Consider the following 22,495-nt stretch of genomic DNA (forward strand, 5'->3'; position numbering starts at 1 on the left):
GTGTGACCTTCCAATTTTTAGCTCTGGGGATCATTGCTTCACCTTTCCGGCAAAATTTAAGCTGTGACTTTTTTACGATACCACGGCCCATGCACCCTTTTTCTAGCAAAAACATGGGGAAACGCATCCTTGTTTCGGAGGCCTAGGTTCTCACAATTCAAGTTCTACAGCCTCTACCAGAGCCCTTCCAAACTAGCAGAGGGCAGAGGGCAGCACAAGAAAATGGAAAATCCGGAATGTGTTCTCATGCGGTAATTTATATATCGGACATACGGGGCATAGCGTAAACACTACTCTCAAGGAACACAATGCTGTTTTGAAGAATGCAGCTAATTGTAATCTAGCTGTGTTCTGTCGATTATGTGGGTGCTCCTTGTTTTTTTTTTCAAGAACAACAAAATTGATAATTAAATAGTTACACCAAGTTAACAGAGAGGTGGTAAAAATCTTTCACAATGTTGCAGAAAACTAAAGCTTTGTAAAGGAGGCATCAGTTCATATGTTCAGCAAAAAATTTCAGAAGCTAGAGCAGCTGATTTCATTTCATCTTAGGTGGACATGATAGCATCAACAATAAATGATACGTGTACCTGCAAGTTGCTTTTACGAATAGGCGTAATGTGCTACAAGACTTTCATTTGCGTGTCAGCGCTTCCTGGTCGCGCCATTTCTTCTACCATCTACTCCTTTTTCTCTAAGCTTTCCCACTTACATATGAATGTCTCTTTTTTTTTCACTGATTGTCCTTGACAAAAAAAACACATTGAAACTTAAAGCATTGCCGAGTATCTCCATAAGCAAATTAATTCACGTAGAATCCCCTAGGTATGTGCAATAGCAATTTCTGTTCATGCCTTTCCATCTCAGCGTCACCAGATGGCACAACCTATCCGGCCTCTTAAGCTTACTAAGTTTGCACGGTGAGCTTGCGGGTTATTCATAGTATCTGAGGTAAGATGCACCCAGGACGGTACATGAAAGAAGACAAATAACGCTGTGTATGTGTTATGTGTCTTCTCTGCCCCGCCCTGGAAGTGCTATACCTCAGATGATTACGCTTACGCCTACAGTAACCTAACATTAATGTTAATGCTCAGAAGAGTGCACAAGAATGCAAGTTATCTGTTATTGGTAGGATGTACTTACGGCATTGCTGCATGAATTGAATGAATAAACGTTAAAAAGTACACTGGAACTTGAATGACATCGTTTTGGCACATATGACAGGGTGCAGTCATGTTTACGCGAACCCACACAAATATACGAACTGTGCGTTTGGCTGTAAAGAGGGAAGTTCATGAGTACTTAGCTTTTATGACGAACAGAGAAGGTCTTCGAGCGGATGTACCGTTAAATGTTTAACCTAATGAACAAGCGCTGTGTTTTTAACCTCCTGCTGATCGCAAAAAAGAAGAACGGCAAGCTTTGCAGTAGAATATTAGCATGAATTTATTGAGCAGAGCTTGTTCGCAACTTTTTTAGAGGACGACCGAATTCTGGGGATGCTAAGAATGTGAAGGAGAAATGGCCCTGAGGCCTTTTGCTGTCAAGTTACTTCTGATGTGATGAACTTAACATTGAATGTCCTGCGATTGTGGTGCTGAAGTATTAGTTCAACTTCTTGCTGTTGCTCGTCAAAATTTAACGTGGCATTCCTGTCAGACTTAGGATTGACACTTAGCCAACTTTTCTGCTGCCTTTTTGAAAACTTCCTGTTGATGATCAAGTGCATTCATCAAATGCTCCTCCGGTATCGTTTCTAGTCAAAGGAAGGACCTTCGATCGCTTTAAGTTTACAATTTTTCCTTGCACTTCAATTTTATTTTCCATATCTGATTGAAATTCTCACACCAAAATTGCCCTTGAACGCAGGCCAATCTATGTACATTAGCGCGTTATGTGCGCCTCGAAGGCAGTGACCACAATGCCCGGAAATTTAACTACCAACTTTGCATTGAGCTTAAGAAGTTCAAAATAACAGGCTTCATGAACAACTTACACTTGCCAGTGAAGCCATATGTTGACAAGGACGAGTCCTCTGAGTCAAAACTCTTGGTCGTTGTGCTGTATTCGTCGAAAGACGACTGCTCGGTCATCTCTGTGTGAAGCGGTGATGAAGTGTGCTTCCAAGAATTAGTACAATGAAAATATTTCTACAGACGTTCTACTGAGTGCATAAAACCCTAAATCTAGTATTCAATTTCCAGCCTATCACATTCCCATACGAAAGTATTATTATGAACCGAGCCACCAGAGACAACGCCGAATAGAATTTGACCACCTGGGCTTCATTAACGTTCACCTAAGTCTAAGTGCAACGTTGGTCTTGCGCATCGTTCTCTAATAAATGCAAGTACCACGGCCTAAAGTAGTAACCCCGTCCTGCATTATTGAGGATGTCCTACATGTCGACGCCTTAGTCTTGCGTGAAAAGCGCGTCACGGATAACGATGGCTCCAATACAAAAGTGCACGTACGCCAGTCAGAGAGCCCTAGAGCTCCTTGTAACAAAGCTTTTATATTAGAAGTAGAACCAGTGGTGGATGGCTGAAAGCATGGAGTCGGTCCTGTCACCCGCTTCATAATTTTAAATGCACCCCATTGAGCAAGTTGAAGCTAATACCCCCGTAATAACTGCAAATGAGGCTTCTCTCATGCTACAGAGCCCTTCATTTTTGATAACAATTATATGAACACTCCCGAGGACATTCATTCATTGCCGTAATTTTTTTACTAATGTCGAAACTGATGATGTTACGCACAAAGGAAATGTTTAGGGAGCAGTGTCGTCGATTTCTTCATCTGCCGCCTCTCTGAGTTTCCTTAGGCAGTGTCACTTCATGCGTATAACATCATCCACTGCTTCATATGTTTTATTTGCCAATGACAGCTCGAGAGAGATTGCGACTAAAGTAGCTAGAGCACAGATAAAATGAGCCAGCCGTCTGCGTCGCACAGTGGCCACGTGTGACATCATCACTTCGCGTGTGATACATTTATTTGATTACTCCGTAAGTATGGGCAAACGCCTTGGCCGACATTACTGTGAAAATGAAGAGATCCCGGGGAGGGTATAGGCCAGTCGTAAATGTAAGGAGACGCTTGGTCCAACTTGTGGAGCTCTCAGCGCTCATGTCACGTTTACAGATCTGACAGAAAGAACATGGCGTCAGTACCAGGAGCGACCATGTTCCCTCAAACAAGAGTTTCATTCAGCTCCATGAGATCCCAAGCAAAAAAATTATTATGGATCAGCTCCCCGAAGGGAACCTTGGTAGGATGCAAAGCAGCAGCTGTTGCCGTTGACCCGGCTGAAACGGATGAAGCCTATGCTCCAATAAACGTTTCTTCGAAATTGAAAGAATAGAACGCTGGCTGGGTTTCGTGTAGAGAGAGAGAAATAACTTTATTGGTTTGAAAAAAGAAGGAGTTTAGGAGCTAGGTGAGGTGGGGGCCCCATCTTCAAGGCTCCACTATAACGCGCCGCCTGCCGGACATGGTCCAGGAGCGCTAGTTGCACCTCGGGGTCCGGGATAGCAAGGAGTGCCTGCCACTGCTTCAAAGAGTCTTCCATTCTATACATACGCTGTAAGCAATCGAGTTCATTTGGCCGTTTAGCACAACTCCACGAGATATGGTAAAGGGTCGGTGGTGAGTCACGAAACCACGGACAATCATGGCCATATAAAGTTGGATGTATTTTGTGTAGTCGTAATAAAGTTGAATAAACTTTCCTTTGAGTTTTACGGACGCCTATGGCGTCTTCCCCCTTAAGAGATTTGTGGGAAGCGGCATATTTCTGCCGCGTGCATCGCTGGTGAGCAAGAACCTCTCGCGGAACCATCTGAGCCGGGTTGTTTTCCTCCTCCTCGTGAAAGCCGTCGTGCGTAGTGCTCGAAAATGGTGACATCGAGAAAGGCTGCTGGTCCGCTCGGTTAGTGGGCACTCGAGCTAGAGCGTCCACCCTCTCGTTACCCTCTAGGCCTGCCTGTTCCGGGCACCAGACCAACCTATAAGTGTTGCTCAATTCGCCACCTAAAAATTTGCAAATGTTTAATGGGAGGCGGCCTTTCGTGAATAGCCGGCATGCCTTTTGCGAATGTGAGAGTATGGTGATGTACGTCTGGCCGTCGTTGCGCTCTCGACTTCTAATCGCCAATGCGATGGTGAAACACTCGGCCTTCGTGATCGATGTAGTGTACAGTGATGCGATGGACGCCATGCTTCTCGTGTCGCTGCTTACAATGTGATGACGCAGCGCTTCTAGTTATACCTGGAAGCGTAAACGTGCAGCACGTTCTCACTGCCTCTGACTAAATTTCTTATCCATTTTACACGCTCCTCTCGCCTTTCGTGATGCCGCTCCTTGGTCATGTTCCTGGGGATAGGGGCGATGGAAATATGCCGTCGGACTGGGTTTGGTACGTGTACCAGCTCCTCGTCCAAGTTTTGGGGTTGTGGTGGTATACCCGCCCTCATCAGTATCTTTCTTCCCAACTTCCTCTGGCTTAGGCAGTTGCGCTGAGAGATTAATATTGCTGCTTTCAGTTCAGCGTACGTGTTATGCAGGCTGATCTCGAGAAGCTTGTGTGTCTGAGTGCTTATCGGTAAGCCTAATGCTGCCTTGTAAGCCCCTCTGATGGTAGAATCTACTTGCTGTTCCTCGCTCTTGCTCAGCGTGTGGAGAGGCAAGCTGTATGTCAATTTGTTCATTACAAACGCCTGCACTAAATGGACAGTAACACTTTCCTTCATGCCATTTTCGTGGTAGGTGATCCTCTGAATCATTCTAGCCACTTGTTTAGTTGCCGATTTAAGAAGACCGATAGTGTGATTTGCCCTACCATTGCTTTGAACCCAGAAACCCAAGATCCGGGCGACGGTGACTTCTTTATTTTCTGCTTTTCGATTTCGATTTCTATTCTTCCACTACTTTTGGAGCGTTTGCTGTCTATTCTGATCACCTCCAATTTTCGGGTGCGCAGCTGCGACCACTGGGTCTGGCAAAGTTTTCTACAGCCAGTGCCACCCCTTGCAGAGTCTGCTCTTTGCAGGCCAGGGACCCGCGTGCAGTCCACAGAGTAATGTAGTCCAAGTAGAGGGTATAACCTAGCTGCGGTACTCAGTCCAAGTCCCGAGAGAGCCGATGCATGGCGAAGTTAAAGAACAGAGGAGGCATTATGGCTCCATGAGGCGTTTCCTTGTTTGCCACTCGAAATGTGAGAAAATTCTATATATAATTATATATCTTTTCCCTGTAACTAATTATATTTAGCTCTGAGAGTATAGCTTCAATAGAAATATTGTCAAAAGCCCTCAAAGTCTCGAGCAAGCAGCAAATGCTCTCCACCTTTGGGAACACCTTTGAGGACCTGTTCTAGTACCAAATGGAAAGCGTCCTGTGTTGAAAGACCAGTGCGGAAGCCCAGCATGGTGGCCGGAAACAGCTCCCTGTCCTCTATAAAATTCTGAAACTTCGAAACCTGGTGTGAACTATCCGTTCAAAAAGATTCGCAATACATGACGTAAGTGATTTAGGTCTGAGAGCCTGCAGGGAGGGCTTTTTTCCGGGTTTCAGAATGTTTATCACTTTGGCAATTTTTCATTCTGCAGGGACCTTCCCTTTGAGCCAATAGTGTTCATTGAATTGTTTTTTCAGGCCTTCGATGGCTTAGTCGCTAAGGTTTCTTATCGTCGCATTCGTAATTTGGTCTTCACAGGGGGCTATGTTTCTATTGGCTGCCTGGGCGGCCGCAAATCCCTCATCTTCTACTATCGGCTCGTTTAGTTTCTCAATTCTAGCTCCACTGTAACTCATGTGAGTAGCCTAATTACTTGGCGGACTATCGTCAATATATCTTTCCTTGAGGGCTTTCACGAGGTCGTCGTCCGTGCACGGAAATTTTTCAGCGATTTTCTGCAGTGTCCTGCTTGTTGTGGATTTATACTTGTCTGGATCAAGAATATTTTAAGGGCAAAGCTTCCTATTGCGGCACCCGTTCGTCCCCTGTAGTATGTAACAAGTATAACATTTTGACCTCCAAGGTGGTGCCGGTGAGAGACTTCTTCTGTGCGTTGTTGAACAATAAAAAATAGTGCTCAATGTACATGTCGATGGCTGCTAATGGGGAATGAAAGACAGGAGCATTCGGCTTTTAGTTAACGCGCAGGCTGCGATCACCGTTAGCAGCCATTGGCATGTACATTGAGCACTATCTGACAAGAAAGGGTTGCTACGTTATACTCGCTGGGTGTAACCTCCTTGGATATGCTGAGACCACTGGATCTGGCAAAGTTTTCTACAGCCAGTGCCACCCCTTGCAGAGTCTGCTCTTTGCAGGCCAGGGACCCCCGTGCAGTCCACAGAGTAATGTAGTCCAAGTAGAGGGTATAACCTAGCTGCAGTACAAAGTCCAAGTCCCGAGCGAGCCGATGCATGGCGAAGTTAAAGAACAGAGGAGGCATTATGGCTCCATGAGGCGTTTCCTTGTTTGGCACTCGAAATGTGAGAAAATTCTTTATATAATTATATATCTTTTCCCCGTAACTAATTATATTTAGCTCTGAGAGCATAGCTTCAATAGAAATATTGTCAAAAGCCCCCTAAGTCTCGAGCAAGCAGCAAATGCTCTCCACCTTTGGGAACAGCTTTAGAAAGGTTCAGCGAGCGTTGAGCCGCAGCGCCATGAATACAATGAACTTGTATATACCATGAATGAACTCGAGGTGGTTAAAGAAATGGCAGCATATCCACGGAGTGAATGATGGAGAGTCGGGCGAAGCATGCGTCCTTTCCATGCGTCCATCTGTGTGACCGTCCATGCGTCTGTTCGTGCGCCCATCCCTGCGTTCGTTCATGCATCCGCCCCTGCGTCCGTTCATGCATCCATCCATGCATCTGTCTGTGTGTCCGTTCGTCCATCTATTCAACACTCCAAGTCCCACCATCTCGCATCTTTTTATTATATTGTCACGACGCAGACACAGCAGGAGTTCCATATAGAAGAGCTCACTTTGATTAAAAATGAAAGGCGCTCGTAAAGAGGGCAAGAGCTTCGTCTTGCTCTCTGGCTGTGCGAGCTCTCCTCTGCAGGTTGAATGCGGCATTTGCCTCCCTCCAGGAAGAGCATCGACCCGATGCTCGGCTGCAGAATACGCGGTCTATGTAGTTGACGTATTACGCAACTGGCTCACTGCAATATGGCTTCATCCGCACAACGTGTACGATTTCAGATTTTTGAGCTCGCGAGGAACTGTCAGAGGTGACTTCATAATTCACGTCACTTAGGCGCCGTATAACATTGTAGGGACCAAAGTACTTCTTCAGTAACTTTTCACAAAGGCCGTGTCGGCGAATAGGGCTCCAGACCCACACTTTTTCACCTGGTTGATAAGTGACGTATCGGTGTCGCAGGTTATAACGTTGTGCGTCGTAACTCTGCTGTCGGGCGATTCGCACGCGTGCTAGCGGCCGTGCCTCTTCAGCTCGTTGGGTAAAGGCTTGAACATCCGTGCCTGTATCCTCGCAGTCGTGCAGCAGCATGGCATCTAGCATTGTCGTCACTTCACGGCCATAAAGAAGACTAAATGGCGTGCTCCGTGTAGTTTCCTGCTGCGCCGCATTATAGGCAAACGTCACGTATGGTAGAACGTCGTCCCAATTTTTATGATCCACGTCGACGTACATACTAAGCATATCAGCAATTGTCTTGTTGAGGCGTTCGGTTAAGCCGTTGGTTTGTGGGTAGTAGGAGGTAGTTTTTCGAAGTGCTGTTTCACTCAACTCAAGCACTGACTTGAGGAGCATGGCCGTGTAAGCGGTACCTCTGTCTGTTATAATTCTAGGAGCACCATGCCTCAGAACAATATTTTCAATGAAAAATCGTGCCGCTTCTACTGCGGTTCCACTTGATAAAGCCTTTGTTTCTGCGTAGCGAGTAAGATAGTCCGTAGCGACAATTACCCACTTATTTCCAGTATGCGAAGTCGGAAATGGTCCAAAGAGATCCATTGCGATTTGTGCAAAAGGCATGGTGGGCACTTGAACTGGTTGCAACAATCCGGCTGGTTTTAAAGGTGGCAGTTTTCGTCATTGACAATCGAGGCACGTGCGGACGTAATGCTTTACAGTGCCTGGAAGCTTCGGCCAGTAGTACTTTTGTTGGATTCTGGCCAATGTGCGCGTGTATCCGAGGTGGCTGGAGGTTGGCTCATCGTGGCAACCGCTCAGGATCTCATCGCGAGTGGATGTCGGGATGACAAGTGAGTGGGAATTTCCGCTGGGGGCAAAGTTCTTCTTGTACAGGACACCACTGTGCAAGCAGAATGATGGCAGGCTCCTTGCAAATATCTTGGGAACGCTTGTAGACTGGCCGTTAAGAAAATTAACAAGAGGGAGCAACTCACTGTCTTTCTGCTTAGACGAAATGGTGACCGTGTCGACCACTCCTAAATATGCCATGTCATCATCTTCTGAGACATAATCTTGCTTTATAGGTGACCTGGATAAGCAATCAGCATCAGAGTGCTGTCGTGCCGACTTATAGACGACCGTCATATCGAATTCTTGTAGGCGTAAGCTCCAGCGCGCTAGCCGACCGGATGGGTCCTTCAAGTTGGTCAGCCAGCAAAGAGAGTGGTGGTCGCTGAATACGTGGAAGGGACGGCCGTAGAGGTATGGGCGAAACTTCAGAACTGCCCATACTACAGAAAGACATTCTTTTTCCGTTGTGGAATAATGGGACTCGGCACGGGAAAGCGTCCTACTTGCATATGCAATCACTCTCTCGGCTGAGTCTTGCCACTGGACGAGTACAGCGCCTAAACCTACGTTGCTGGCATCAGTGTGGATCATGGTTGGAGCGTCCTCGTCAAAGTTAGCAAGCACAGGGGGTGTCTGCAGGTGCTGTCGTAGAGCGTCAAATGCTGCTTGTTCCTCTTCGCCCCATAAAAATGGAACATCGTCTCTCGTTATGCGTGTTAAGGGCGACGCTATGTGCGAGAAATTGGCGATAAAGCTGCGGTAGTAGGCGCAAAGGCCAAGAAAACTTCTTACGGCCTTCTTTTCTGGTAGCAACGGAAATTTTCGGACGGCGTCGATCTTGTCGGGGTCCGGACGAACACCTTCATGGCTCACCATATATCCTAAGAATCGGACTTCCTTGAAACCGAAATGACATATCTCGGGTTTCAGCGATAAGCCAGCGGACCGTATTGCTCGAAATACTAATAGCAGCCGTCTTAGATGTTCCTCGAATGTTGGTGAGAAAACAATGACGTCGTCGAGGTATACCAGACACGTCTGCCACTTAAGGCCTGATAGGACGCTATCCATCAGTCTCTGAAATGTTGCTGGGGCTGAGCACAATCCAAAGGGCAAGACTTTAAACTCGTAAAGCCCGTCAGGCGTAACAAAAGCAGTCTTTCCTCTGTCTCGCTCATCGACCTCGATTTGCCAATAACCGCTCTTCAGGTCCATCGACGAGAAGAAGCGTGCATGCCTCAGCCTGTCAAGTGAATCATCAATACGCGGTAGTGAGTATACGTCTTTCTTTGTCACGCGGTTCAGCTTGCGGTAGTCCACACAGAAGCGTAAGCTGCGCCTTTCTTCTTAACTAGCACTACCGGTGATGCCCAAGAGCTTTTGACGGCTGATTGATGTCATCATTAAGCATTTTCTGGACTTGTTCTTGGATTGCTTCGCGTTCTTTCGGTGCCACGCGGTATGGGTTTTGTCGAATTGGTCTTGCCGTCTCTTCCGTTATAATTCGGTGCTTTGTCAGTGGCGCTTGATTTACCCTCGAGGTCGACGAAAAACAATCTTCAAACTGGCCGAGAATATCTAGAAGACTCTGCCTCTGCGCTGGCGATAAATCTGTGCTCACGTCGACAGGCAGTGGTGTTGAAGCGGCCGGCGTCTCTACCTGTTGTACTGCGAAGCACTCGAGGAATTCTACAATTTCTTCGAAGTGTGCAACTGTGGTACCCTCTGCAATGTGTCGACGCTCGTTGCTGAAGTTTGTCAACAGGACCTCTGCTTGCCCAGACACTACACTGACGAGACTTCTGGCAATAGCGATTCCTCGAGAGAGTAAAAACGTCGATATTTGTTCCGCGACACCTTCTCTACTATGCTGCATGTTACACGTGACAGAGACGAGGCGGCATGACAACGGTGGCATGGTCACGTCGTCAATCATGCGCATGGGCTTGCGCTGCAGCGCTGCGCTATGGTCCGCTGAGAAGGTCAGTACACCGTCCGGTATATATATAAAGGCACCGTACTCCCGCAGGAAATCCATACCCAAGATGGCCTGTTTACAACACTCTGAAAGAATAACGAAGGTTGCCACGAATGATGAATCCCCGATCTTGATTCGTGCGGTGCACTTTCCGGTAGGTGTCAGCTGCTGGCCTCCAGCTCCTCTAATTTGCGGCCCCGTCCATTCCATTTTTACCTTCTTGAGCTGGTCGGCCAGATTCGCACTCATTATTGAAAAGTCCGCACCAGTGTCGACCAGTGCGATCACGTCGTGACCGTCAATTGAAAGTGTAATGTGGGCGGTGACAATCTCGTCTTTCGTAGGTTCATTCGGAATGTGCGGCACTTCATGCGGCGGTAATGGGGGATTTTCAAATCTTCGGCGATTCGAAACCTTCCCCCCTATGGTCGCTGCTTTTAGTTTCCCCGGCGTGGACTGAGAGACCTTTCTCTCACCATGTCCGTGGTGCTACCCCTATTAGATCGGGGAAAATGACCTGGGGAGGGCGAGCGTGACCGGAACCCAGGTGAAACGTCTCGCGGGATCGTCGCGCTCGTTTCAACGTTGCGTCTTCCGTTGAAATAGCGCCGAGGGGTAGTGAACGGAAGTCCTTGATACCCGGCAACGCGATGAGGACAATACCGCACGATGTGGCCTGCTTCCCCACAATGGAAGCACAGGGGCCTGTAGTCAGGGGTACGCCATATGTCGGTTTTGCGGAGTGGGGGTCGCATCGGCGTCGACGTTTCCCTGTAGTACCAAGGCACTGTCGGCGGCTGTTGCTGGTGGTACCGTTGAGGTGGCGGCACGTTAGATCTAGGCTGTCGACGGAGAATATCTGCATATGTTGGCCTAACTATTTCAGTTTTCGGCTCGGGAAGTGAAAGCGCTTGCCTTATTTCTTGGCGAACAACTTCTGTGACCGACGCAATCGCGCAGTCATTCGGTGTAGCGGCGAGCTTCCTCTTCTTGCACAATTTCGCGTATCAGGTCACGCAAAGAACGCTCGTCAGGAGTCACAGTGGTCACGGCGGTTGCGCTGATTTGTCCGCTGTTGTTTGGACAGTCGTACTGGCGGTACCGTAGCTGTAGTGCGCGTTCTATGGTAGTCGCCTCTTTCGAAAATTCGTCGACACTTGAAGGTGGGTTCCGTACGAGACCAGCAAACAGCTGCTCTTTAACACCATGCATGAGGTGGCTGATCTTTCTGTTCTCGCACATATCGGGATCGGCTCGATGAAAGAGACGAGCGATGTCCTCAACAAACATAGCAACAGTCTCGTTGGGCTTTTGAATCCGTGATTCAAGGAGTCGTTGTGCATGCTCCCGCCTTTCGGTGTTTGCGAAGGTGTCCAGGAACTTCCGCCGGAACTCGTCCCACGTTGACCACACGCGATTCGTGAACCACGTGCGAGCCCCGTCTTGAAGAGGGAAATACACGTATCCCAACTTCTGTGCGGCGTTCCACCAGTTAACGTTGGCTGTGCACTCGAACTCCTCAAGCCAGTCATCTGCGTCCTCATATGCGTTGCTATGGAAGTCCACACGAGTTTTAGGGGTAAAAACAGTCACCTGTGTCGTGCTTGGGCTCGTCATGGTGGGGCAACTGCTTCCCGGCGCGGTCATGTTTTCCGTCCAAGGACCGAACTCTGGGCTCAGGCGTAACAGGCGGTGGCTGGTGCGGTGAACGGGTGTTTCGACGAGCAGATCCGAAGTCTTTGTGGAGTAGATCCCGGGCTGTTGGAAGGTGTCCTGGACATGTACCCAGCTCCTCCACCAGGGTCACGACGCAGACACAGCAGGAGTTCGATATAGAAGAGCTCACTTTAATTAAAAATGAAAGGCGCTCGTAAAGAGGACCAGGCAAGATCTTCGTCTTCCTCTCTGGCTGTGCGAGCTCTCCTCTGCAGGTTGAATGCGGCAATATATTCCCCATATAGAAGCACCGCCATTCAGTGGACATTCCAAGGACTAAACGAGAGGTGGCACACGCACACTTTCTTACCGCTTGCGCTTCGGGTCTACTTCCCACCTTCAACCACCCTGAGTTCATGGTATATACTAGTTCACTGTATTCATGGCACTGCGGCCCAATGCTCGCTAAACCTTTCTAAAACCAAGGAGGTTACGCCCAGCGAGTATAACGTAGTAACATTTTCTGTCAGATAGTGCTCAATGTACATGCCAGTGGCTGCTAATGTGAAATGAGAGACAGGAGGATTCAGCTTTTGATTTCTTACGGCTTGCGCTTCGTATCTGCTTTCCCCCTTTAACCACCGCTAATTCATTCATGGTATATACTAGTTCAATGTATTCATGGCCCTGCGGCTCAACGCTCGCTAAACCTTTCTAAAACTAAGGAGGTTACACCCAGCGAGTATAATGTAGCAACCCTTTCTTGTCTGATAGTGCTCAATGTACATGCCAATGGCTGCTAATGAGGATCGCAGCGTGCGCGTTGACTAACAGCCGAATGCTCCTGTCTCTCATTCCCCGTTAACAGCCATTGGCATGTACATTGAGCACTGTTTTTATTGTTAAACAACGCACAGAAAAAATCTCTCACTGGCACCACCTTGGGGGTCAATTGTTATACCTATTTCGGGTATGTGCCACTGGTGGTTACGTACTACGAGGGACGCACAAGCCACGCCATAAGGAGCTTCGCCCCTAAAATTGGAAGTAGATACGAAGCGCAAGCCGTAAGAAAGTAAAAACCGAATTCTCCGCCTCTCATTTCCCATTAGCAGCCATTGGCATGTACATTGAGCACTATCTGACTGAAAAAGTTTGCTAAGTCATACTCGCTGGGCGTAACCTCCTTGGTTTTCGAAAGGTTAAGCGAGCGTTCGGCCGCAGTGCCATGAATACAGGGAACTAGTATATACCATGAACTCGAGGTGGTTAAAGGTGGCAAGGGGACCCGAAGCGCAAGCCGTAAGAAAGTGTGCGTGTGCCACCTCTCGTTTAGTCCTTCGAATGTCCGCTGGATGGCGGTGCTTCTATATGGGGAATATATGATGAAAAGATGCGAGATGGTGGTGCTTGGAGTGTTGAATAGATGGACGAAGGGACACATAGACAGATGCCTGGATGGACGCAGGGGCGGCTGCATGGACGAACGCAGGAACGGATGCACGAACAGACGCACGCACGGACGGGCTGATGGACGCATGGACGGTCACACTGACCGACGCATGGACGGACGGAAGCAAGAACGAATGGACGGACGAATTTTTCGCCCCACTCTCCATCATTCACTCCGTGGATATGCTGCCATTTTTTTAGGATAGACCAAGTTTTCGCGGTGCTCAGTGTGTTCTGAAGCGAATGGCTGAACTTGACCCATCCCTCGGTAGCCAATTCGCTTGCATAGTAGTTTGCTCCCTCTGCAAGAGCAGCGATCCTACGCAGTAGTGTCCTATTCAGGCATTGGCGTTTCTAACGCTTTAGTAGGCTTCGCCTGCTCTCTCATAGGTGTAGCAGACGGCTGTCTACTGCTGGCGTCTCTATGGTTCTGGCTATTTTCTTCGTAGTGATTGCGTGCAGGGACATTATGTACTCCAACCATGGCCCTATTGAGTCCGGTACGGAGTTGGTTGGAGGATCTCGTTTTCTGAACTCAGTCCAATCTGTGATCGCCACGCCGCCTATCAATCTGTGCAGTTTGTAAGTCGATATGGAGACGCTTATAATGTAATGGTCACTCCCCAGACTTTCGCCAGGTTTTTCAAGGATGCGTGTTTGAGGTTGAAGGTGAAAGTGAGGTCTGGGAACGTGTCTCTACATACCCACTTTTGTTGCCCACTCTCGTGGGCGCGATCGGCAGAGTCACAGACTTTGAAATCTCTCACGTTCTACAGAACAATATATTATGCATTTAGCACCTGTATCAGTGGTATCATGTTCGAATGATCTTACTAAGTATGAGATAGCATATTAGGTGTAAGTTTGAGGACGGATAAGGAATGGCATTTTTTTTTTTCGAATCAATGAGACGCTAGCATTTCAAATAGACAAACCGGGAATAAGCCAACCATGATCTAAATGCGATACGTTCAAGTCTGCAGCGATGTACGTCGCAATCAGAGAAAAAATTCTAAAACCCCAAGCTCCTTGAGTATCGCTTTTTCACCTAATTTTTTTCACGTTTTCGGTGGACTTTTCAACGTGGGCCAGTTAAACATACTATTTTAGCCGCAACATAGTTTCGCAGTACAATGTGAACACGTCATGTTCCTGTCATCTACAACACCGCTTCAACGCATGAAGTCTTCGGAGAAACCTTGCCTTTATTCTGTGAAAACACCTCCTAACTAGACTTCAGTGGGCCTCTTGTTTTGAACTCGTCGACTATTTCACCCGTTAGCAGTAAATAAATTAGGGTAATATAGAGGTTGGGTAATGAACGCGTAGCGGGTACAGTACAGATAATACAATTACATTTACGGGGAGGAAGTTACCAATAACGAACCCAAGCAGCACACAGGGAAGCATGCACAACTGTTGGATTCTTTAACCTGAAAAAAGAAAATATATGTACCTGATTCCATTTCTACGGAGCGAGTAGGAGGACGTCACGCCAAGAAAAGCTTCGTCTTCTTCTTTCTTAATTCTAAAAGCCGTTTAGAGGGGGTTCTGGCCGGTTACACAATAAAACAGCTGAACAGCGATAAATACAAGCAACATGTTAACAGTTTATTGTAAACAGTAGCCACAGACTTTATAAAATCTAACTAGCGTAGAGAATGAAAACGCTGACTGTCAATTAAAGATTACACGCAAACATACTTGACCGAGATCAAATGGGCTAGATAAATTTCTACTAATAAACACTCTCCCGCCAACGCTTGTCTTTTTTTTTTTTCGCTTCTCGAGGGGAACCTAAACCTCGCTAAAAAAGAAGGAACGCGTGCGCGAGTTACATTGACCGTTTGAAACTATTCAATGATGTCTACTGCGGGCGATTTTGTGAAGTACCCAGTACGCCCCAATGTGCGCTTTTTTTTTCTTTTGCGCAATACTCACTACGCGTTCGTAAGTAAACATGCAAACACACGCAACAGCTTACATCCTGTATGCTTTTCCAGATATCCATGTTCAATTATCTGTGAGCGACTTGTATTCAGCAAGCTTTCTAACGACTCACTCATTCTGATATTCAAAAGTATTGACACCTGGCGCCATCATACGATGTGCCACCTAAACAACATGAGCTAAGGACACTCCTCGCACTAAAACACAATCACATGCAATGTAAACAAAGTATACTCACAGGTGGCTGTAAAATTATTGTCCTTTATAGCGACCATTCTTATCGGAGTATTAACGTGATAGCACTAAACAGATCGTTGCAGAAAAATTCGCCGTCAGCGTCCTTAGTTGTGACCGGAAAATCATCGTGTGCATGACCAGAAATCGAGAAATATGCAAATAAAAAATAATACGAATTTTCGGGTCCTTGTGTGAATCTAACCCGGGTCGCTAGCGTAGACGCGGGTGTTCTAGCACACAGCCGCGCGTCTGCCTATGAATACAGCGAAAATAACCTTCTCTGTTGGGGCATGCAGAGGGAGTAACTTCCATGCTTTACAAACACACGCGTCCTTTATACATGCTTGGCCATACAATATGAAATATTGCAGTATTAATGTATAGTACAGGCGTATATATAACCATTGGGTGTTAGAATATATGATTATCCTAATGTCTCCATCATTTATATCAGCTCATCCACTACAAAAGGCACACACGTTACAGCGTTTACTCTTTTAAGGCCACAAAGTGGGTGCATAGCAAGTTTGAAAAGATTGCATGCACTGAGTGTTCGAAGTACAGCGTCTAGAAATATACTGCCTAGTGTGATGAGCGCGCGCATTCCGTGCCAGAGTGGGTGGTCGCGCATGTGATGACTGCACTCAGATGCCACAACCGGCGCTGCGTGTCGAGAGGGTGCCTGAACACGCGAAATTCCCCTCGTCCTGTTGCTGCCGGATCCTCGCCACGTTTAAAATCAGTGTGTGACAGCTGCCATCTGATTTACTGTGAAGTTCGACGGTGCAATCTGTACACTGCAACACCCTGAGATGTTAAAAGCTAAGCGGCAATCCAAAGAGAGGACGTGTATTGCGCCACTGTGTCAAAGAAGTTATCGTTCGAACAAGGAAAAGGTGTCTTGTTCCCCGCACTAACGGATCCAGCACGGTTTCCTGAATGAAAAAGTAGAATCAAGAGGGCAGACAGAAGGCGGAATGCGAAGGCTGTCGTGTGAGAAAAGCATTCTGAGAGTGAGTCCACCGAACTACCTTTTCGGATTAGGGTGAGCGGTGTCGGGGATGAAATCGCCGTTTAAGCAAAATTTCAAATATTATTATTTATCTCAAAAATAAAAAAAATACCCTTTCGGATTTCATTTACACAGTTTTGCTCCCATGTCAACGTCGGACTCCCTGTCCAACAACGTTTTAAGTATGATATGCAGCGAGTGTCAGATTATTCAGTGGCGTGTTATCATTCTTTGTTTCAACTCCAATCCTAATGGAATGCAGGCTAAGAGGTAAAGGTTTACGGGACTTCTGTGATAATTCTTGCTCTCAAGAACAAAGCACATTTTAAAAAATAACTCTAGTGGTTATACTGTCAATGGCTTTTAAAATTAATTTCTTTGCATAATGCAACCACTGTGAGCACCTATCTATCTATGTATCTATCTATCCATCTATCTATCTATCTATCTATCTATCTATCTATCTATTTGTCCGCCCGTCCATCTGTCCATCTGTCTATCCGTCTGTCTGTCCATCCATCCATCTGCCCATCTGTCTGCCTGTCCGTCCGCCCGTCCATCCGTCCATCTGTCCGTCCGTCTGTCTGTCTGTCTGTCTGTCTGTCTGTCTGTCTGTCTGTCTGTCTGTCTGTCTGTCTGTCCATCCGTCTGTCTGTCCGTCTGTCCGTGCGTCCATCTGTCCGTTCGTCTGTCCATCTGTCTGTTCGTCTGTCTATCTGTCTGTCTATCTGTCTGTCCATCTGTCCGTCCCTCCATCTGTCCCTCCGTCCATCTGTCCGTCTGTCTATCCGTGCGTTCATCCGTCTGTCTGTCTGCCTTTCCGTCCGTCTGTCGGTCTGTTCATCCGTCTGTCCGTCCGTGAGTCTGTATGGCTGTCCGTCTATCCGTCCATCTGTCGTTCTGTCCATCCGTCTGTCTGTCCGTCCGTCCATCCGTCCGTCCGTCTGTCTTTCCGTCTATCTGTCCGTCCGTCCGTCCGTCCGTCCATCTGTGTGTCTGTCTGTCTGTCTGTCTGTCTGTCTGTCTATCTATCTATCTATCTATATATCTATCTATCTATTTATCTATCGAATCACCTACGTCTGGGTGTCCTCACGATCACCCCCTTAAATTCGGGTCTTCGAAATACTTCGCAAAAGGCCAAATGTTCGTGAAACGCCAATGCTGGTTCCAGTGTTGACTGTCCAATTTCTTGCATATCTTTAGCGCCACTTCATATAGTTTCACTTATTAAAAAGTACAACAAGGTCACCTTGCATAGCACTGATTTCCAAGTTACGTGGGATCTGCGTCCTTTTTTTGCGGGGAGTAGCGGATGGTGAAATGTATGCCACGAAATGGTCTTCATTTGGTATTGCAAAGCGCCAATACTGTGAAAGCAATCGAGTGATTCTTGTACAATGAAGCATTATGTAAAAAAATGGCAGCATATTCACGGAGTGAATGATGGGGAGTGGGGCGAAGCATTAGTCCGTTCATTCGTTCTTGCTTCCGTCCATTCCTGCGTACGTCTGTGTAACCGTCCATGCGTTCATCCACCCGTCCGTGTGTGCGTCTGTTCGTGCGTCCGTCCCTGCGTTCGTCCATGCATTCGCGCCTGCGTCCGTTCATGCGTCCATCCATGCATCTGTCTGTGTGTCCGTTCGTCCATCTTTTCAGCACTCCAAGTACCACCATCTCGCATCTTTTCATCGTATATTCTCCATATGGAAGCACCGCGATCCAGCAGACATTTCAAGGACTAAACGGGAGGTGGCATATGCACACTTTCTTATGGCTTGCGCTTCGGGTTTACTTCCCACCTTTAACCACCTCGAGTTCATGGTATATACTAGTTCACTGTATTCATGGCTATGCGGCCCAACGCTCGCTAAACCTTTCTAAAACCAAGGAGGTTACACCCAGCGAGTATAACGTAGCAACCTTTTCTTGTCAGATCGTGCTCAATGTACATGCCAATAGCTGCTAATGGGGATCGCAGCGTGCGCGTTACCTAAAGGCCGAATGCTCCTGTCTCTTATTCCCCCTTAGCAGCCATTAACAAGTGCATTGAGCACTATCTTTTATTGTTCAACAACGCACAGTAGATATCTCTCACCGGAACCACCTTGGAGGTCAAAATCATAAAGACCGCTATTTCGGGTATGTGCCACTAGAGGTTACGTACTACTAGGGACGCACAAGCCATGCCATAAGGAGCTTCGCCCCTATAAAAAACACTCCAAAAAGCCAGAAAAATAATAGTGGGCCTCACGCGGCTCGGCCTGCTGCAGGCTTCGCAGCGCTTGCGGAGCGCAAGGATTGAACGCAAATGCACCCACTTGCACAGCAGCGAACCATGCGGGCACTGCCGTTAGTCATCAGCAGCGCGGCCATCTCCTAGCCCGCGCTCATCACACTAGGCAGTATATTTCTAGACACTGTAGTTCGAAGTGCGCACTAGGGACCGTACATAGCTGTCTCATTCCACTCTTAAAGGGGCCCTCCAACACTACTGAAGCCCCTGTTTGCAAAGACGATTGTCTTTTTTGATGACCTTCGACAAAATATTTTAGTCTGTCTTTCTGCAAATTTGTCTGTTTATCCACCTCTAACGATACTCTAAATGACACCAAACGATACCCCAACCCGATGACGCCATCCGCAGCGCCCAACAATATTGCTCAAGATTCAGCGTTCATACTTGTGCGACTGTCAATTAAATAACAATTACTGCGCATATCTGAGGCAGCATTTACACGTCAATAATCTGTATGTGTTCCTTTTTACTATAAAAGGCATACATGAGTAATTCTAAGGATCGTAGCGTTTATCACGCTGCGCTGACAATGCATTGGTAGCAAGAAAAGGCAAGTGTTACCAACACTTTGCTAAGACGGCACGGTGGTGCCACCTATCCGTCTCCTTGCGTTCTATACCTTATCATCTCCGAGACGGGTGCGCACACTGCGTGCTTTGTTTTCCAAGATAACCGTCAGATATCGCTCATGTCTCTCGTTTAACGTGACTTGATACACTTGTTCGCCTGCGCTGCACGCTCGAGGCACTCTAACGCAGCGCCTCCAGAATACCATTCACCAATTTTCTTGCGCGGAACATCAAATAAACATTTTGTTCACTCTCTCCAGACGCAAGACTATCGTCGTTCGACGACATTTGCAGTGTAACATGCGGATATAGAGCCAATTTTTTTATATATGTGTTTTGCATAGTCTGATAGCTGGAGGCAATTTTAGCATTCGTCTAAGCGTGGATATCATAGGATTGAACATTTTATTCACGGAATAAAGTCACTACACCACTGTCGACCGAGACACCACACTGGGGCGCTCGTCAGAACTTCGCAGGCGGAGATGACGCAGGAAGGTTGCCTTCAGATAATTAGATAAATGTAACGTTAGAAATGATCCTGATGTAGGATCAAACTGAGGTTACTAATCCGTTCTATTTTTCATTCCTGTGCTTTTTCATCGAACTCTGAACAGATGCTGCCACAACAAGAAAAATCACTCCTACTTGAAATCACGACAGAGACGCTGGCCGCCATTTCGCCTCTGGATTTCTGGCTCTCCCGGGTTGGATGTTCATACGAAAGACCTCTCTCTCTCTTTTCCTTCTTCTTGCTTTGGGGAGTTTGGGAGCTGTCTCTTTCGGACGTGCGCTGTTGAAGGGGTGCAGTGCAGCAATGTAGTTTGTCGGGCAGCTCACCGAACAATGCGCGAAGGGTCAACAGTGCGTCACTGTGCTAATTGCACAAGTTCCTTTCTAAAATAAACGGAGAGAAAGACACAGAATGTTAAAAAAACTGGACAATATACCTTGTTTCGACACAGTAGCTCCCGCTCCCGTTCTGGACAAGCGATTCTTAAATGAAAAGCAGATAAAAGTTAGCCCCGTAACTGGGGGAAGACACCTCAAGTGTAGCTGCTGAGGGAGAAAGTAAGGAAGGAACAAAAAGATAGGATTGAAGGGTACAGAGACAGTGAAAGCTGAAGGAGAGAGCGAGGCGCAGGGACAGCCACATGCGGAAGTAAGGAGAAGATAGGAAAGATGGACACGGTCACAGCAGTCCGAGAATTGAGCACAACTCGGCGAGAGCTCTTGTCTGCCAGTAAATTCTAGGGACTGTAGTTCTGGCAAGCCACGCGCCAGGCACAAGGTCAACACTATTTTGAGAAAAAAAAAACAAAAGCAACAATGGGGTGTGAGCTTCCCCTACGCAGGTGCTTCCACCTTATTTCATTGGGGCAGCCTTCCGACGTCATAGGCGAGTGAAATGTGGTCTAGTGACCCCGCGAAAATCGAGTTGAGGGTCAGAATTTTCATCTTGTATTTTGAATTTTTTAAGTCAAATAAAATAGACTTTGTGCCGTTATCACTGCCATTTTTTGCTGCTTTAGTCTATCTGTACTTCACTCCAAATAACCCACAAATTAATCATGGGGGTGGAATAGTGTAGGAGGGCCTCTCTAAAGGCGAAGCTTGAGGCTCCGCCGCTATTTCTTGCGAAGCAGCTCTTTTGGCTCATCTGTGTAACGCTGTACGTACGTGCGTCTGTACGAACGCGCCGAAACGCGTTCCCCTCTGCGCAGGTGTTGTAGCAGGGTCAAGTAAACCATGCCGCCTCTGTGCGTTGACGTACGCTCCCTTCACACGCTTTTCTCGCAGGTGCGCGCTGACATCGTTCTCTCCCTCACCCGCAGCTCGCTCGCCGCAGCGCCCGTAGCTGCCCGCTCCTCCGCCCGCCCTTTGCAGAAATTAGGTGCCTTTCTTCTTTTCTAACCACTACCACCACCACCACCTCCGCCCGCTCGCAACACACTTCCCACTCACTTCACACTCTCCACCGGCCACAATGATCTACCGCACGCCGAGTGGAAACATTCTTTCAGCTCGTTTACTTGCGATCAAACTTCACAAAACCCAACCCACTTCGCATTTCTTTGGGCTTCAAACAAACGTTTGCTCGAATAAGCGCTACACCGAGTTTTGCTTCAAACCGTTCTTCCAGCACACGCGTCGACGGCCGCTTCAACCGGGCTAACGTCGTGCGTACCACTGCCGCTTCGCATCCCAATAGATTTGTCTTCGGGCAGATCATCCGTAAGTTTTTTAGGGACGAAGTTCTTTAGGGCGGGGGCTGAGCGTCCTGTAAGTAAGATGGTAAGAAGCCATCGTACTTCCAAAGTACATGCACTAAAATTGGAACGATACAGAGAAGATTAGCATGGGTAAGAAGCCATCTCTCGTCGCTTCTTGAACCGGCCGTAGATGGCGGTACTTGTTCATATTGCCATGTTCTTTTCCTCAAGTTTTGTTATCGGCCTGTTACGCTACGTTCAGAAAAAACCACGACTATTATGTAGCAGTATATCGTCGAGGCTGTAGTAGATCGTTTTGTTAAGATCACGCCAGATTTGCGAATATTTTAGGTTATAAGGATCCCACTTCGCCACTAGCCATAACGCTAGAATATTCGATGGCAAGGGCGCAAATGCCGACACGTTTCGCTGCTTGTGAGTTGATCGACGGCCGATGCTCCCTTCGCCACCATCAGTGCAAGACTGCCACTGTAATCAAACGTTCTGTTTACTGGGGACAGGTTCGCCCAAATAAAGAGTTTGTTATTCGACTCGCAGTGTACTCCATTCGTCCATGTCCCGACCCCATGACATCTGGTGGAGGTGTTGTTCCATCCATGTACCTAACGCCCCAGTGAAGTTGTGAACCCAGCCCACACCGCGAAGAAGACACAGACGCCAGCAACGAGCAGCGAATTAGCCGTAGGCAAAAAAGTCTGCCACAGGAGTACGGGCTTTCACTGGACAAGACTCAGAAAACCCAGACGTTGATGTCGACCACGCCAACCATGACAGCGTCTGCTCCACCTGTACCACTCCTGCTCTGGCAACCCAAAGAGCCGCTTACTTTCCGCGGTTCGCCACTG

The 22,495-nt window shown here is 47.5% G+C and overlaps 1 protein-coding gene and 1 pseudogene across 24 annotated transcripts in view; one reads left to right on the plus strand and one right to left on the minus strand.

Moving 5' to 3' along the window:
- The window catches only part of LOC142817944 (uncharacterized), a 134,881-nt gene that overhangs the window by 89,881 nt on the left and 22,505 nt on the right, over window positions 1-22,495 (minus strand). For 5 of the 24 annotated variants that reach the window (XM_075895972.1, XM_075895966.1, XM_075895977.1 and 2 more), the window contains exon 2: window positions 20,065-20,313. The exons of 13 other annotated variants lie outside the window; for them this stretch is intronic. Coding sequence is in view for 5 of the 11 variants with exons in the window: in XM_075895975.1 (XP_075752090.1) it covers window positions 2,000-2,017 (18 nt within the window). In the remaining 6 variants the exon portion in view is untranslated. Of the gene's footprint in view, window positions 1-1,999; window positions 2,099-20,064; window positions 20,314-22,495 lie in introns of those variants that run through there. 6 more of the 24 variants (XM_075895975.1, XM_075895962.1, XM_075895960.1 and 3 more) reach the window with 2 other exon arrangements.
- Window positions 21,725-21,779, plus strand: LOC142761806 (U6 spliceosomal RNA; annotated as a pseudogene).

This window comes from Rhipicephalus microplus, chromosome 5 (genome assembly GCF_043290135.1).
Source record: "Rhipicephalus microplus isolate Deutch F79 chromosome 5, USDA_Rmic, whole genome shotgun sequence".
In the NCBI taxonomy this organism is placed as follows: domain Eukaryota; kingdom Metazoa; phylum Arthropoda; class Arachnida; order Ixodida; family Ixodidae; genus Rhipicephalus; species Rhipicephalus microplus.